Consider the following 17669-nt stretch of genomic DNA (forward strand, 5'->3'; position numbering starts at 1 on the left):
GTCCATTCTGGGTCCGGAAACTGTACTTTTTGTCAGCCTTGACCCCAGTAGAAGGTCTGCTGCTGTGAATTTTACACCTCTCCCGCTTAGCGGAGAGTGTGGTGTGGTAGAGGACATCTCCCCGAACGTGTGGGTATGTCCAGATAGTTGCCTCGCGGAGGCCTCTTTGTCCATTGTCCATTCTGGGTCCGGAAACGGTACTTTTTGTCAGCATTGACCCCAGTAGAAGGTCTGCTGCTGTGAATTTTACACCTCTCCCGCTTAGCGGAGAGTGGGGTGTGGTACTGGACATCTCCCCGAACGCGTGGGTATGTCCAGATAGTTGCCTCGCGGAGCCGTCTTTTGTCCAGTGTCCATTCTGGGTCCGGAAACGGTACTTTTTGTCAGCCTTGACCCCAGTAGAAGGTCTGCTGCTGTGAATTTTACACCTCTCCCGCTTAGCGGAGAGTGTGGTGTGGTAGAGGACATCTCCCCGAACGTGTGGGTATGTCCAGATAGTTGCCTCGCGGAGGCCTCTTTGTCCAGTGTCCATTCTGGGTCCGGAAACGGTACTTTTTGTCAGCATTGACCCCAGTAGAAGGTCTGCTGCTGTGAATTTTACACCTCTCCCGCTTAGCGGAGAGTGTGGTGTGGTAGAGGACATCTCCCCGAACGTGTGGGTATGTCCAGATAGTTGCCTCGCGGAGGCCTCTTTGTCCAGTGTCCATTCTGGGTCCGGAAACGGTACTTTTTGTCAGCCTTGACCCCAGTAGAAGGTCTGCTGCTGTGAATTTTACACCTCTCCCACTTAGCGGAGAGTGGGGTGTGGTATAGGACATCTCCCCGAACGCGTGGGTATGTCCAGATAGTTGCCTTGCGGAGCCGTCTTTTGTCCAGTGTCCACTTTATAAAGTCCATGCACTCCAGTGAATAGCATTTATCCATTTAGATAACTTTATTATTATTATTATTATTATAAGGATTTAATTACTTATTCTTACACAGAAACATAATGTGTGTCTTATAGCATCATATAGCATCATTTAAATGCTTAATTTGTAGTTTTAATGTGCAAATTAAACTTCTTTTCAATACTCTAGAGGGTACTCTTATTTTGAAGAGATCGTCCACCGGAAGTCTTAAATTAGCTCACTAGATTAGCTTACTAGACGCTGCCTCATTTCTGCTACAGCTGATTCAGTCGCCATCTTTTTCCCAGACATAAACAACACCGTGGGGTCGCGGTCCGCGGTGGCATTTTGATGCACACTTTGACATTTCGTGAAGTTTAAACCAAAGATCCGACCTCGTTAGCCCCCCCGCAGGGCACTGGCCGGGTCTTTCCCCTCGTCCCAGAGATGTGACAGGGGGATCCGGGGACCTGAGGGACAGCTGTCGGTGTTGGTTGGTGGTGCTGCTGACAACTAGAACAACGTCACCGTGGAACAGAGGGGAGAGGAGGCTCGTCAGATCAGCTGTTTGCAAAGTAATAGGTTTGTTTGCATGATGACAACTGTCTGTGTGACAACCATGCATGTTTTGTCGTATCTGTTTGAATAGAAGAATATCAGTGACAGTTTGTAAAACGTATGTTGGGTTTGTTTGCAGTCGCGCAGCCAGTGTACGGCGTCGCTTATTTGCCCCAGTAGTAGAGGCCATTTAACAACCTCGTTTCATAGCAAGATATTATCTTCTTGCAATGCGATGAAACGAGGTTGTTGTCATAATTCATAATTTAGATGTCGCTGGCCGACAAGAGCTTGTTGTAGATCGGCTCTTGTCTGCGACCGACACCGTCGTACGACACACAGGGTATAAAAAGTCAGGCTAGACAGCGTTACTTGGCAGATGTGTGATATTTTCATTCTGTCTTGTAAAGACAGACACCATGGGGGTCCAGAGTCGTGGACCCCCACGGACTGAAGGTGTTTAAATAAAGGTGGGAGCCAGGAGGACCTCGGAGGAGGTGGTCAGGGCTGGTCCTACACATGTATAGAAGACATGGACCAGGAGTATGAGAGAAGACTGCTGAGGCAAATCAACCACCAGAACCTGCCAGCAGCAGAAACCCACCTGACGGTTAAAGTGAGTTGTAATTTAAAGCAGTGCTGTTATGTTCTCCACACATTTTCAAGTCAAGGACCCCCAATTGGATATGCCTAGTCCTCTGAGTGACCCTCCTATTTTATTTTCAAGGATTACTTTCTCACTGCTGTTGGAGGCCCAAATATGAAGCTGTTATCCACCACAGGTTGGATAGGTATTGCCCTATTATTACAATATACAAAATGGGTAATTGGGGCCAAGTCAGGTGTTCAACTGGGAAAGCCACGAACTAGCGTTTCAGTGATTTTATTGTTTAATCTATATGGGTTTGGGAGCCTATTTGAATTATGCCTTATTATACCAAGTACAACCAAAGGTTTGCCGAAATAAATGGGTCGACAAATCCAAAGATATGAGCTCCAGTCCACATTTTGCACAGATATTGCTCAGTATTCTGGTTATGAAGATACAGTAGCTGCGCCTGCTTCCCACACCACTAATGTACTTGTCTTGAACAATGTACATTTTTCATGTAATTATTACGCAATCATTTTGCAGACTATTGCCGGAAGTGGTCTGACCGTCTGATGCAAAATACGTCACATTTTCCACATAATTATGTTGCCTGCTTGGCCCCTCCCCTTTTCACTGCACACAAACAAAGTCGACAAGAGTTGTTCCCCAAATCGACATGGGTCCATGGAGCTGCTTAGGACACAGACAGACAGACACGCTGTTCCCACGGGAAAGAAAGAGTCCTGGCTGCCTCTCCATGGAACTGCTTAGGACACAGACAGACAGACAGACACACTGTTCCCACAGGAAAGAAAGGGTCCTGGCTGCCTCTTCACTCTTGATATATTATAACTATGCTGTCGGCAGGTTCGGCGAGATCGCACGAAAGACAGACAGACAGACAGACAGACAGACACACACACGAAGAAACGCGTTCTGTTTGTTAGATCAATGTTTAACAGTGGAAAGATGGAAACCTCTAGTCTGCCAGTAAAATAATTGTGACTCATTTTGTTGGGGACCACCTGTAACCCCCTTGATGACACATGGGGGGCTTCTTGCTCAATATTGCCATATAAGCTTGATAAATGTAGCCCCACACTCCTGCTGTGAAACAATGAAGCATTCTCTCTCTCTCTCCCTCACCCCCAGTGTGGAGGGGCCACTTGCAGCCCCCCCAGTGTCAAGTCAGGAGATCGCTTCATTCCCACTCGTGCTGGAAGCAATTGGAGCATCAACTTTCATTATGCCAATGTGAGAGTGTGTGTGTGTGTGAGAGAGTGTGTGTGCGTGCGCAGTATATACAGTAGATACACACGCACCCAAAGATTTGCACACATTGTCACAATTAAACATTCTTCGTGCCGCACTATGAGCTTGTATATCTGCTATTTTTGAATAGCCGAAGTCTAAAATAATGGTTAAATCTAAAGTGACATAGATGCTTTCTCCATCTTAATGGGTTAAAGCTATTGCTATGGTTGAGATGTTGTCTTCTTTCTCCTGTAGGAAAACTGTCGCTCTCCCAGTCAGAGTCACAAGGCGAAGGACGCCAGTTCAGATTCAGGCAAAGGTGGGTCATCCTTTTGTCATGGACACAGTGCAATTCTCTCTTTATGCTCTTTGCAGTTACATTAAACCAAGAAGTGTATTATCTGTATTCTGACCATAGTGATTAAACAACCAACCAGCCAAGGTTTCTGCCTGACAGCAATGTTGTGTAACTCGAGTCGATACAATACATGAGGGTCATTCCACTCAAGTTTTCCACTTGACAGACGATATTTTGTTCTCATCCGTTGTTGTTCTTGCATAATGTGTCTGTGCGGTGCTTCTTCCAGATGCTGTAGCCTATGCTGCCCTGTTGAGGAATGAGTTATTGGGGGCGGGAATCGAGACGGTGCCAGACCCGCACACCGATGACCGGAGACATACAGTCCTCTCCCCGGACTCTCACAGCCTCTTCAGGGTATACTGTATGAACCACCAGGAGTAGCACAAACTGTTATAATAACCCGACTGCCAGATTGCGGCAGTATTGAGTTCACAAGTTCCCCCCTCCTGCCTGCATCTGGGCTCTCTCAAACAGAAACGATGAACCCGGAAGCAGCGGGGCAAAAATCTGATATCTTCATAATCATTTCGAGTTGTAGTCTTGTTATGTTTACATTTGCGCTGTGGCACAGCTTCAATATGTCATAAGTCTCGCATTGATCCCTAGCGGCCCCATACAGCCACATATCGCTCCGGACAGAATTGGTCCGGAGTACATTGTCTCTGCCCGAGAGATACCAGACTCACCCTTCTGGCAAAATGCAAATGTTGTCTAGCAGGGGGAGTGGTTGCACCAGGCTAGACCCATAAGCCATAACTCGAAAACTTTGAACATGAATTCACTATGTAACGAGCGATTCTTTTGTGTTCCCCACCAGTACATTGTCCACACGAGGAGAGCGCCTTTCGACGGCGCTAACGAAGTCTCGCCCTACTCCCTTTCTCCTCTTAGCAACAAGAGGTACAGTATGTTAATATCCCACTTGCCATACTCCAGTGTGTCCACTGGCTGCTTGAGGGGGTTCCAGTGGCCAGTGGGTCCCCAGCTAAATGCCCATACCCATGAATGGACTGTTATGGCTCTATAACTGAGTTAAATTGAGAAGGCTTTAGAGCAGTGGTTCTCAACCTTTTTTGTACCACCTCACAAAATATTTGGCTCTCCAAGTACCACCATTATGATTCATGTTAAAATTCAGTAGCGTACACTTAACCGTATAACATCCTATTCAGTTACAGTAGGCACAGTTCACACAGAAGGCAAATTAATCATATAATAATAATATATACAAATATAAAGAATATATATTTTTCACATTTGTCAGCCAACGACATGCTGTACAAAATGGTATTGATAAAACTGTGACTTTAACACCAAGTTACCAAGTTATCCCCACCCCCACCTTTTTCATTTTCGTGAAGATTCCTCGTAACACCAGAGGAGGTCTCCCGTACAACTAGTGGTACGTGCACCACAGGTTGAGAATCACTGCTTTAGAGTGTATTTTGGGGTCCCAGTGAAAAGAAATTACCAAAAGGTGTCCTTGGCCTATCGTTGCTTGGAAAGAAACATTTCTATCTCCACATTTCAACTTTGTATATTCCGTTCGTAAATGAATGCCCTGCTTCGTCCTACAAGAGGGGCCAGCCAAAAGTAAAATATTTAATTACGATTCACCAGGAGCCTGGATGGCTTGGTTCCAGGCTTAAAATAATTGATATAAATATTAAATCTCTATAGGAAAAATTAATGGGTTGACAAATTAATATGTGACACCACAAAATGGACTGATATGCTATGGCTAGGCCCTATTAGCTCAATAGTAAAACTTTCAGCACTTGAAAGCACATGAAACCGGGTTCAAATCCCGGATAGAAGAGGAAATTTACACAAGCTCAGAATGCGAGCTTGAAAATCTGCTTTCATCAGTTTGGGTCCCGGGCTCCCGGTCGGGCAGATGTCTACCGTAATCTCTCCTTTGGGTCTTGCTCTAGTGACTGTACAGATAACAAGGATTGTGTCCAGCTTTTTATGTTTTATTTTTTTATGGAGGGACAGACAGTAGATTGTGTCCAGCTTTTGTCGTCTTGTTGACCTTCCTCCTTCACTCTGTTCCCCATCATACATTTTGCAGTCACAAGCTGCTGCGTTCCCCACGCAAGCCGGCCCGCAAGATCTCCAAGATCCCCTTCAAGGTGCTGGACGCCCCGGAGCTGCAGGATGACTTCTACCTCAACCTGGTGGACTGGTCCCTGGGCAACCTGCTCAGTGTGGGCCTTGGGGCCTGCGTCTACCTCTGGAGCGCCTGCACCAGCCAGGTGAGCTGTGAATCTGGCACAACGCGTCACTTTGTGATCCATTGTAGCCTTGTAGATCTGCTATTTCTGATCGAGATCAGGTCCAGAGCCTGGGTCCAGAGTCCAGAGCCTGGGCAGAGACCCTGTACATACATACACACACGTACGTACGTACGTACGTGTGTGTATGTACATACTAATATTCACCACCTGTCCACAGGAGACTTAACAAAAAATACAGTAACACTTTAGTTTAAACAACCCACTCAAGTACATACTAATACTGAGCATGACATACTACTAATAATAAACATAATCACTCGGGTAACCAGTCAGAAACTATACAAGTGAGCACAGTTGATTTGATTTCAACCATTGTTTGAGTCCTCTGTAGAACACGTTACCATCCGTCTCTAGTTAGAACCGTAGGCAAGGAGTTCCTTGGGAAACGACTGCATTAGTCCATGCCAGTGCAATGTGAGTGGGTATGGGTTGTGACCAAGGGGCCAGTGAGGCACTCCAACGTTGAAGCGCTGGGCCCTAGTGGTAAGAGGAAGGACTGCAGGCGGACCCGTGGATTCATGACGAGGAAACCCTGTGCAGCTGGGCTTTAACATTGTGCGCTCGGTGGCACTTCCGCATTGGACCACCAAAATTTGGTGGTCCAATGCGGAAATGCACTCAAAAAGGCGGAAATAGACGGTCCCTCCAGGGGCTTCAAAACGCCACTGAGCAACTTCCACTGACATGAATAGCGGAAGGGGCGGAGCTTCGTGCCAGATCAGTCTCTATCCTTTTAATACTCTATGGTTGTGACTTGGACAAAACCAACATGAGTTGTCCATGTTTGAGCACGGATGTGATGAGAAGGTTAATTGAAACGTGTCCTGTGTTTATGCATGTCTTCAGGTGACCAGATTATGTGACCTCTCCATAGACGGTGATTCTGTTACGTCGGTTTGCTGGAATGAGAGGGTGAGTTTTTTTTAAATAAATTATATTTTTTATCCCACGATTTTTGTAACCCATTTTTCACCCCTGTGTCAATCATCTAATGTGATCCTGGGCTCTACACACCCTCCACCAACCTAGTCCCCCATATATGGGGGACAAGGGGAGAGCAACGGACTTAAACTCATGCTTCCTTCATGCCTGAGTGTCCAAGTTGCTCCTTTACACCTGACAGGGGGGAGTTTCCCTGGTTGGACGTAGCGCGTGGAAGGAACACGTTATTCCAACCAGTTCCTTTCCCCTCCATCAGGCGCCCCGGCTGGCCAAGGGGAGGCAGTTTAGTGACCAGGATTACTGCATGTTTTTGTGAGGGTACCTACCCTAGGGGACACGGGGAGAACATGCAAACTCCACACAGAAAGGCCCTTTCGCCAACCCCGCCTTCGGGTATGGGCACTGATGACGCGGAGGAGGAAACACGCCGCCAGCACCCACAGCGTCCCGAGCGGGAATCGAACCCAGGACCTTCTAGCTGTGAGGCTAGAAGGTTTTTCCCCCCACGTAAATGTATGCCCTGTTTGCTCATACTACAGCGTCACTTTGCTGCGTGAGCTTGTAGATCTGTTACTTTTGAATTTGAATCATGAAAAGTAACAGTTTTAGAAATGGGAGGTTTCCACCCGACGGATGATCCCCAGCCAAAAACGTTGAGAACCCCTGTCCTAGTACACGACGTTTGAAAGAGTAACTTCAAGAATATACTAATGGAAATAGCCCCACATGGTTCGTTTGGTCCATTTGAACTGTACAAACATAATTTATCAGCTTAAATTTCATAATATTCCAAATTTGGCTAAATCTTTTCAGCGAAATGTGTATCAATTTGGGGTAGTGCTGCACGATTATTGCTCATGTGAATCTCGATTTTTGCTCCACTAGAATTGAGATCACGATTCTCACACAATTCACACATTTTCCATGAAAATGTTTATTGTCTTTACTCTGTAGTTTAGTAGTAGTAATGCCGATTGTTTCATAAGTATAAATATGTAAATGTAATTGTGCTCCTGTCAGGGCAGTCTGGTCGCTGTAGGAACCCATAAAGGTTATGTCCAGATCTGGGACGCGGCAGGGGGCAGGAAGCTGACCAGCCTGGAGGGTCACTCGGCACGTGTAGGTCAGTCACTCCTTCACTCGCTCTAATTTTCTTAAACCTTTATTAAACCTTTATTGTAATGTCAGACATGTATTTATACTTTGTAAAAAAATGTGGGATTTCATATGAAAACATATATCTTACAACACAAAAAGTTAAAATGTGGAGATGGAAGGTTTTTGACCGACGGCAAAGAAATGTACTTTTGGACCACTGCACAAAACTCTCTCCTCTGTCTGTCTGTCTTGGTGTCTTCAAGGTGCCCTGGCGTGGAACGGGGAGCAGCTGTCGTCGGGGAGCCGTGACCGGGTCATCCTGCAGAGGGACGTCCGGACGCCGCCCCCCGTGGAGAGGAGGCTGCAGGGACACCGGCAGGAGGTGTGCGGCCTCAAGTGGTCCCCGGACCACCAGCACCTCGCCTCCGGTGGCAATGACAACAAAGTGAGAGAGCATTACGTGTCTAGTCTACACACACGTGACTCGTCGTCTTTGGTTCCATTTTTATTTTGACACCCTCTGAGTGAAGTTCCTTTTAAATGCTGGGGTCCAAATCTATTTTTCATATTAAACGCCCGGGCTAATATTTGGAAAAATACGGTAACTACAACATTTGAGTACTTTCACCCACCACTGTAATATTTTGGACTAATACAGTATTCAATCTAATCCTCCAGCTGCTGGTGTGGAACAGCTCCAGCCTGCTGCCGGTGCAGCAGTATGGCGACCACCTGGCAGCGGTCAAGGCCATTGCCTGGTCGCCCCACCAGCACGGGCTGCTGGCGTCGGGCGGCGGCACGGCCGACCGCTGCCTGCGCTTCTGGAACACGCTGACGGGCCAGGCCCTGCAGAGCACAGACACCGGCTCGCAGGTCTGCAACCTGGCCTGGTCCAAGCACGCCAACGAACTGGTGAGACGGCTTATTATCGCATGATTATTATTATTGCAAGTTCTAAGTCGGTCGGCCACGACTGATCTCAGTCATTTGGATTTCAGGGAAGCAAGCACCATGTCTTCTATGAAAGCATGTCGCTTTGTACTTTTTATTTTGTATATTATAAAGATGTAATTTCCCATTTCTTGTTCATACTTTAACTTGGAAAAAGACCACAAGGTTGAAACGTCGTACAGTATATTGCTGCTGCACCTAAATATTTATGAAACCTCACAGACGGACTCACAGGAGCACTTTGAGCACTTCATCTATTTCCAACCGTATAGAATTGGTCCTCACAAATTCTCATTACGAATTTCTACCTACTGACAGAAACCTGCGAACCAATGACATTATCTGTGGGGATTCCAATCTAATAGAAATTCAGCTTTTCTCCTCCTGGAAATTAACATGGTGAAATAGAAGCCATGTTCTTGAAAACATTATTAAAAAAAAATATATATATATATATTATATAAATTGGAAATGACGAACATTAACACACAAATGCAATCAAATCACAAGTACCAGTACTGACACTGCTTTAAATCGTTCCATTCTAGTCTACAATGTTAAACCTACAGTTGCAAGTGTTTGACTTATGTAACTTTCCCTGTGTTCTCAGGTGAGTACTCATGGCTACTCTCAGAACCAGATCCTGGTATGGAAGTACCCCTCACTAACCCAGGTGGCCAAACTGACGGGACACTCCTACAGAGTTCTATACCTGGTAAGACCACATTGGAGGTTGGACTATTTTATACTGAAGACTTCAGTCATGTTGGCGTCTTAAATCAATCCCTCTCCTTTTCTGTTCTTCTGCACCCAGGCTGTGTCACCGGACGGTGAGGCCATTGTTACGGGAGCCGGGGACGAGACACTACGCTTCTGGAACGTGTTCAGTAAAACGCGATGTACCAAGGTACAGTGATGATGTACCAAGGTACAGTGATGTACCAAGGTACAGTGATGTACCAAGGTACAGTGATGATGTACCAAGGTACAGTGATGTACCAAGGTACAGTGATGATGTACCAAGGTACAGTGATGTACCACGGTAGTGCAGGGCAGGCACCCGTCATATACCTACAACCTACAACACATAGATGTGGCAGAGGCTTACGTTCAGTACGCTTTTTTTAGTGTAATCATAGTACCAGAGGATCATGTTTTAGGGGGGAAGAAAATCACGTCACTCCATCTTTAAGTTTACAACTGGAAAGCAGTTCAGTAAACCACTTGTTTTGTGCCTTGTCTTCCTCAGGAATCCAAGTCGGTGCTGAACCTGTTCACCAGGATACGATAGTGGCGAGCGACGAGGAAGAGGGACGGGTCAGGACTTCAGAAAGTGGGGGACACGCTGGCACCGACCCCCTAGCACACCCCCCTCCCCCCCTCTCCTCACAGTACTACCCCGACACTGCACCGCGTCTCTGTGACCACACCTCTTCATTCACTTTTTTATACAGAGGACACGTCCAACAATCTCCTGATTGAAGACTTACCAATGATCATGGATTTAAAAATCAAAGCAACCTGGAGTTTGGGACATTTCGACTTTTGCATAAAAAGCTTATTTTTTTTTCCCCATTATGGATGTGTTTAAAAGAAAATGTTTTATCATGTATTAGAACTAAGTATGAACGTGCAAGAGATATATAAGCTATATATAATGGAGACAACATCATGTTTTCGTAAAACAAAAAAGCTCTTTTTAAGTTCTCAATTCTCAAAGGAGATGAGGCTCCTGGGGAGATGTGCAGCCCAGATTTGGGGGTGTGTGTGGGGGGGATTTCTATATTTTGATAACATGCGTATATGATCGATAGTATACGATGGAAGAGAAATAAATATGTGCTCCCACATAGCTGCTCATGCAGCTGCCAAGACTATGTTTTTGTGCCGTTTTATTCTTATCACTGTCCTAACTATGCAGATCCCGTGAGCAGTGGTGGACAATGTCCTCTCAACCCCAGTGCTTGAGTCAAAGTAGAGATACTCCGCTTGTCATGGTAGACCTGCAGCATGACAACCTACTCTACTGGGCTGGTGGCTGGCCAAGAATCACAACGGCAAGGTCTAATGGTTTGGACTCTTATTATCTAGCCTGGAAACCAGATTAATCTGCCACAGCAAAAAGGGCCATGCCAGGCCATCTACATTGTTTTTGTTATTCCCTTTGTGTCCACTGAGTGACGCTGCAGCACCATGCTGCTTCAGGCAGGATGAGCAGCACCATGCTGCTTCAGGCAGGCTGTGGCTGCTCTTCTATTTCACATAAATCCCAGCAGCAATCTGCATTAAGTCTCTTAATTGTACCCAAATTACATGGTCCTTTTTTTTCCTTTTTTTTTTTTTTACAGTATAGACATACTGTGATTTAAGCCTTGATGAATTAAAGCCATTTCATCAATCTGTTCCACTGTTGCTGCCTCTTCTGCTAAGTTGTATTGGTGAGCAAGCTACCGACAGCTTGAATGTACTGTATTCTTCTTCACAGTGGCAAGGAAATGAGTGTCACTGTGACCATTGTAAAGAAATCCCCTAAAATACAGAGGGAGAGACAGACAGACAGAGAGGGAGGGAGGAACAGGAAACTGGGGGCTGCCACCAGCAGGGTTTGTAATGGGACTGTCCGACATGGTAGAGTGGCGACAGGGCCTGCTGGCATGCTGGCACCCTGATCTGCACGTAGGCATGTCTGCCCTCTTGACAGGAACCCAACACTCATTAACAACAACACCTCCTCCCCTCTGACGTATGCGCAGTTGCGCGCACGTGTGTGTGTGTGTGTTTGTCTGCAATGCGTGCGCTCGCACACACCAATATGTGCTGAAGCATAAACAAAATACTGTATACGTGTGTATGTGCACTGCAGATAAGGAGCACTGACCCATGATTGCCCACTACTCCCTCCCTCCCAGATACACAAGCTATGTGACCCACATCACATCATGTGTTATCTGGCAGGCCAGACATAACAGTGCCTTTAATCTGCACCCTCCATCATCTCCAGGGTCCAAAACATGTAGCCTTCCATGGCCTCGTGGTGACGTGTTGCTGTGCTCTAATCCACTGGTGGAAAGTAAAAGTAATAATAAAAAGAATAATACATTTTATTTATTGTTGCTGTCGGCCAGAAACCTTATCTCGATAGTTAGTTTTAGTTTAGGTTTTTTTTGTAAATTAATGCTCTACAAAAGTATCAAACGAAGCAGCTCTATAAGCTCAAAATGTGGCACAAAGCAATCTGTTTTCAGCTTGTAGACATATGTGGTTTGCGCCCGACAGACGTTATAAATAATGCACTTTACATTTGAACAAATCTCAAACCCTGACAAGTACTTTATTGCCTAATTGTATGCATTATGTTTACTTTTACTTTGTTCCCCACACAAATAGTTTAGAAAATATTATTTGACAATTTGGCCAATTATGCTTCACCATATGATTACTTTCCTTAAATGGTCACTAAATCCCAACCCCCAGGTTGACCTCCACTGCCTTAGAACAGTGGTTTTCAACCCTTTTCATATATCATATATGCCATTATTTATTCTGTATTTGAGACATGGACCACTATTTCAGGATATTTAGGCAGACCCAAAACTAAGGGATATTTTGTAATCCTTGGATAAAGGTTTTCCACAATTCCGTGCTGTATTGATGTTGGTACTGTGACATAGGAGAGACAATGGGCAAATGGTGATCAAAATGTGTAGACTTCTTGAAAATTAAGTAATGCAGATGTTTAACATTAAATTAACAGAGTGTTAAAATGAAACCAAATGGACCCATTTCATTTTACACTCAAGAGTTAAAGATCTATAAGGGTCCATTTGGTTTCCATCATTTAGCTGGGGACCACCTGGAACCCCCTCAAGGATCACTGGTGGTCCCTGGACCACTGGTTGAAAACCCTGCCTTAGAAGACAGCAGATCAGTGGAGCCAACATCCAGGAAGCCTGCCACCATGCCCTCGCACAACGACACAACAATGGACTGCACACTAATCTCATCTCTAGAGCATGATGACAGCCAAAGAAAATGTTCCATCAATATAGCTACACAAAATCCTCACAGACATGAGTCTTGGCACTGTGCAGTGTAGAAAATGACACCATAAGCCCTATTATTATTTGTCCTATAATATTATTATGCTTTTTTGTTTCAGTGCTGCAAACAACATCGAACAAACAAAATGTATTTGCTTTATGTTGTTTGCAATAATGAAATAACAGGAATGGTTAATGGCACAATATTTTATGTATGCATGCTCAGGAGCCCTTTAACATCCACATGATGGCATCTGCAGTTTACAAAACAGCAGCTGCTCTCTCTGTGTTGACTAAAATGTTTATCTGCATTCTTCTTATGGATGATTATTTGTTTGTACAGTCACTTGGTTTACACTGGCTCATTCTACCCTCTCACTCACACTCCCCCCCCCTTTCTCTCTACCCCACCTATCTCTCTGTCTCTCTCTTTCTGTCTCCCTCTGCACACACATCCACTAGCATCAGAGGGCTGGATGGTGAGAGAGCCACAGGCTGTGCCAATGCAGCGTGAGTAAAGTGCAGAAGCTGTGTGTACACACACACATGCACACGCTACTGATACATCACAGATCTGACCCCCACTCCCACCCCCTCTCCCTGGCAGGGACCCCATGTGTGAAACAAGGACAACCATTGATCTGGGCATGGATTGAGAGAAGCCTCAGACATTACACATGATGTAGTTTCCAGCAGATGCACATCTCTGCCGGGAAGGCCGACATGAATCAGAAAGCCTTTGCCCCGTTGTATGTTACTTAAGAAAGTGCTGCAGCTGGGAGAGGCTTGTGGAGTGTTTTTTGAGACATTTCAAATATTCCTTTTCAGGCAAACATGTCCACGATAAGATGAACCTAAGTAGGCTAGAATGGGGTTGCTAGGTGTAAGTATGTAGGACTAGTAGCATGCCAAAGTTTGTGCTATTGCCATAGAGAATGCATTGGGCGTTTAAGTTAAATAACTCAGAAACTATAAAACATTTAAAAGTAAAAAAGTTCCAGCATGTGTCTCCACAGTAAGCTGAATAATAAAAAGTGTGAATGGAGTTTCTAGGTGAAAGTGATTTTTGACGTGCCAATGTCCGCCATTGAGCCCCATTGTAAATTTGAAAGCACTATATTTCTAAAACTATGAAACATTTCAAATATTCCTTTTCAGGCAAACATGTCCACCGTAAGATGAACCTAAGTAGGCTAGAATGTGGTTGCTAGGTGTAAGTATGTAGGCTTCTCTGTTGTTAGCAAAACATGCTAATGTTTCTCATCCTCCGCAACACCCATTCTCATACACCGCTATACTTTTAAGTATGTTGCGGTAGAAAGAATGTAATCATTTTGGACCATGGGCTATAGCCCATATCGTATGGCATACTATAGCACGCCGTTTTTCATCATTTTTGAGGATTTGAAAAAAATGAAAAAATGAAAAAAACGATGGGTTATAGCCCATCGTTTTTTGAATTTTTGAAAGAAAAAAAAATCCTCGTTTTCCATAATTTTGGACCATGGGCTATAGCCCATGAATTATCGTTTTTCAAAGTAAAACTTTCCAGCATGTGTCTCCACAGTAAGCTGAATAATAAAAAGTGTGAATGGAGTTTCTAGGTGAATGTGATTTTTGACGTGCCAATGTCTGCCATTGAGCCCCATTGTAAATTTGAAAGCACTATATTTCTAAAACTATGAAACATTTCAAATATAGCCCATCGTTTTTAGAATTTTAGAAAAAAAAAAAAATCCTAGTTTTTCATCATTTTGGACCATGGGCTATATTTTTTTCAAATCCTCAAAAAAACGGCGTGAAAAACGGCGTGCTATAGTATGCCGTACGGTATGGGCTATATATAGCCCATGGTCAAAAATGATGAAAAACGAGGATTAAAAAAAAATCAAAAAACGATGGGCTATAACCCATGTTTTTTTATTTTTTCATTTTTTTCAAATCCTCAAAAATGATGAAAAACGGCGTGCTATAGTATGCCGTACGGTGGTTAAAAAAGATGAAAAACGAGGATATTTTTTTTAAGAATTCAAAAAACGATGGGCTATAACCCATGTTTTTTTTATTTTTTATTTTTTATTTCAAATCCTCAAAAATGATGAAAAACGGCGTGCTATAGTATGCCGTACGGTATGGGCTATATCCCATGGTCAAAAATGATGAAAAATGAGGATAAAAAAAATAATCAAAAATTCAAAAAACGATGGGCTATAACCCATGTTTTTTTTTTTTTCATTTTTTTCAAATCCTCAAAAATGATGAAAAACGGCGTGCTATAGTATGTCGTACGGTATGGTCTATAGCCCATGTTCAAAAATGATGAAAAAAGAGGTTACATTTTTTTTTCAAAAATTCAAAAAACGATGGGCTATAACCCATGTTTTTTTTTTTTTTTTTTTTTCAAATCCTCAAAAATGATGAAAAACGGCGTGCTATAGCATGCCGTACGGTATGGGCTATAGCCCATGTTAAAAAATTATGAAAAACGAGGATTAAAAGGAAATCAAAAATTCAAAAAACGATGGGCTATAACCCATGTTTTTTTTGTTTTTTTTTAATCCTCAAAAATGATGAAAAACGGCGTGCTATAGTATGCCGTACGGTATGGTCTATAGCCCATGTTCAAAAATGATGAAAAAAGAGGTTAAAGGCTCATACATAGTCTGGATTTACGGTGGTGGGGTGACCACCGAACTACAACATGACGTCACGAGCCGCGGTGAAGAGCAAACCACCGCCACCGCTCCAGCCCTTCTCTCTGTTTTTACTCACCACCGCTCAACGTTATTTCAGCTCCGGTGGTCAGCTCACCACCGGAGCGGTGGTCACCTCGCCACCGAAAATCCAGACTATGAATAGGCCTTAATTATTTTATTCAAAAATTCAAAAAACGATGGGCTATAACCCATGTTTTTTTTTTAAATCCTCAAAAATGTAGAAAAACGGCGTGCTATAGTATATTGTACGGTATGGTCTATAGCCCATGTTCAAAAATGATGAAAAAAGAGGTTACATTTTTTTTTCAAAAATTCAAAAAACGATGGGCTATAACCCATGTTTTTTTTTTTTTTTTTTTTCTTAAAAAAAAAATCAAAAAACGATGGGCTATAACCCATGTTTGTTTTTTTTTTCATTTTTTTCAAATCCTCAAAAATGATGAAAAACGGCGTGCTACAGTATGCCGTATGGTATGGGCTATAGCCCATGGTCAAAAATGATGAAAAACGAGGATAAAAAATAATTCAAAAATTCAAAAAACGATGGGCTATAACCCATGTTTTTTGAAATTTTGAATTTTTTTCAAATCCTCAAAAATGATGAAAAAGGGCGTGCTATAGTATGCCGTACGGTAGGGGCTATAGCCCATGTTCAAAAATGATGAAAAACGAGGTTTTTTTCTTCTTCAAAATTTCAAAAAACGATGGGCTATAACCCATGTTTTTTGAAATTTTGAATTTTTTTCAAATCCTCAAAAATGATGAAAAACGGCGTGCTATAGTATGCCGTACGGTAGGGGGTATAGCCCATGTTCAAAAATGATAAAAAACGAGTTTTTTTTTTTTTTTCAAAATTTAAAAAAACTATGGGCTATAACCCATGTTTTTGAAATTTTGAATTTTTTTCAAATCCTAAAAAATTATGAAAAACGGCGTGCTATATTATGCCGTACGGTAGGGGCTATAGCCCATGTTCAAAAATGATGAAAAACGAGGTTTTTTTCTTCTTCAAAATTTCAAAAAACGATGGGCTATAACCCATGTTTTTTGAAATTTTGAATTTTTTTCAAATCCTCAAAAATGATGAAAAAGGGCGTGCTATAGTATGCCGTACGGTAGGGGGTATAGCCCATGTTCAAAAATGATAAAAAACGAGGTTAATTTTTTTTCCAAATTTTCAAAAAACGATGGGCTATAACCCATGTTTTTTGAATTTTTGATTTTTTTTCAAATCCTCAAAAATGATGAAAAACGGCGTGCTATATTATGCCGTACGGTAGGGGCTATAGCCCATGTTCAAAAATGATGAAAAACGAGGTTAAAAAAAAATCAAAATTTCAAAAAACGATGGGCTATAACCCATGTTTTTTGAAATTTTGAATTTTTTTCAAATGATGAAAAACAGCGTGCTATATTATGCCATACGGTAGGGGCTATAGCCCATGTTCAAAAATGATGAAAAACGAGGTTATTTTTTTTTTTCAATTTTTCAAAAAACTATGGGCTATAACCCATGTTTTTTGAAATTTTGAATTTTTTTCAAATCCTCAAAAATGATGAAAAACGGCGTGCTATAGTATGCCGTACGGTAGGGGGTATAGCCCATGTTCAAAAATGATAAAAAACGAGGTTTTTTTTTTTTTTCAAAATTAAAAAAAACTATGGGCTATAACCCATGTTTTTGAAATTTTGAATTTTTTTCAAATCCTAAAAAATTATGAAAAACGGCGTGCTATATTATGCCGTACGGTAGGGGCTATAGCCCATGTTCAAAAATGATGAAAAACGAGGTTTTTTTCTTCTTCAAAATTTCAAAAAACGATGGGCTATAACCCATGTTTTTTGAAATTTTGAATTTTTTTCAAATCCTCAAAAATGATGAAAAAGGGCGTGCTATAGTATGCCGTACGGTAGGGGGTATAGCCCATGTTCAAAAATGATAAAAAACGAGGTTAATTTTTTTTCC

At 42.9% G+C, this 17669-nt stretch overlaps 2 protein-coding genes across 5 annotated transcripts in view; one reads left to right on the forward strand and one right to left on the reverse strand.

Annotated features, from left to right (window-relative positions):
* Positions 1-17669, reverse strand: part of LOC310870883 (3',5'-cyclic-AMP phosphodiesterase 4C-like) — a 287386-nt gene that overhangs the window by 99538 nt on the left and 170179 nt on the right. The window lies entirely within an intron of this gene.
* fzr1b (fizzy/cell division cycle 20 related 1b) lies at positions 1177-10820 on the forward strand. 4 transcript variants are annotated; one of them, XR_014570278.1, is made up of 15 exons: positions 1177-1472; positions 1859-2064; positions 3193-3294; positions 3550-3613; positions 3882-4009; positions 4473-4555; positions 5730-5913; positions 6802-6867; positions 7918-8020; positions 8259-8440; positions 8674-8907; positions 9557-9661; positions 9761-9853; positions 10196-10295; positions 10386-10820. XR_014570278.1 is itself a non-coding variant. In XM_083782245.1 (14 exons), the coding sequence occupies exons 2-14, from the start codon at positions 1981-1983 to the stop codon at positions 10235-10237; spliced, it is 1470 nt and encodes a 489-aa protein (XP_083638371.1). In that variant the 5' UTR covers positions 1177-1472; positions 1859-1980; the 3' UTR covers positions 10238-10820. The 4 variants fall into 4 exon arrangements, 3 of the variants coding, with proteins under 3 accessions (XP_083638371.1, XP_083638372.1, XP_083638373.1); XM_083782245.1 differs by having other exon boundaries at positions 10196-10820; XM_083782246.1 differs by having other exon boundaries at positions 1177-1465; positions 10196-10820.

This window comes from Protomyctophum parallelum (assembly GCF_964188405.1).
Source record: "Protomyctophum parallelum genome assembly, chromosome: 14".
Lineage (NCBI taxonomy): Eukaryota > Metazoa > Chordata > Actinopteri > Myctophiformes > Myctophidae > Protomyctophum > Protomyctophum parallelum.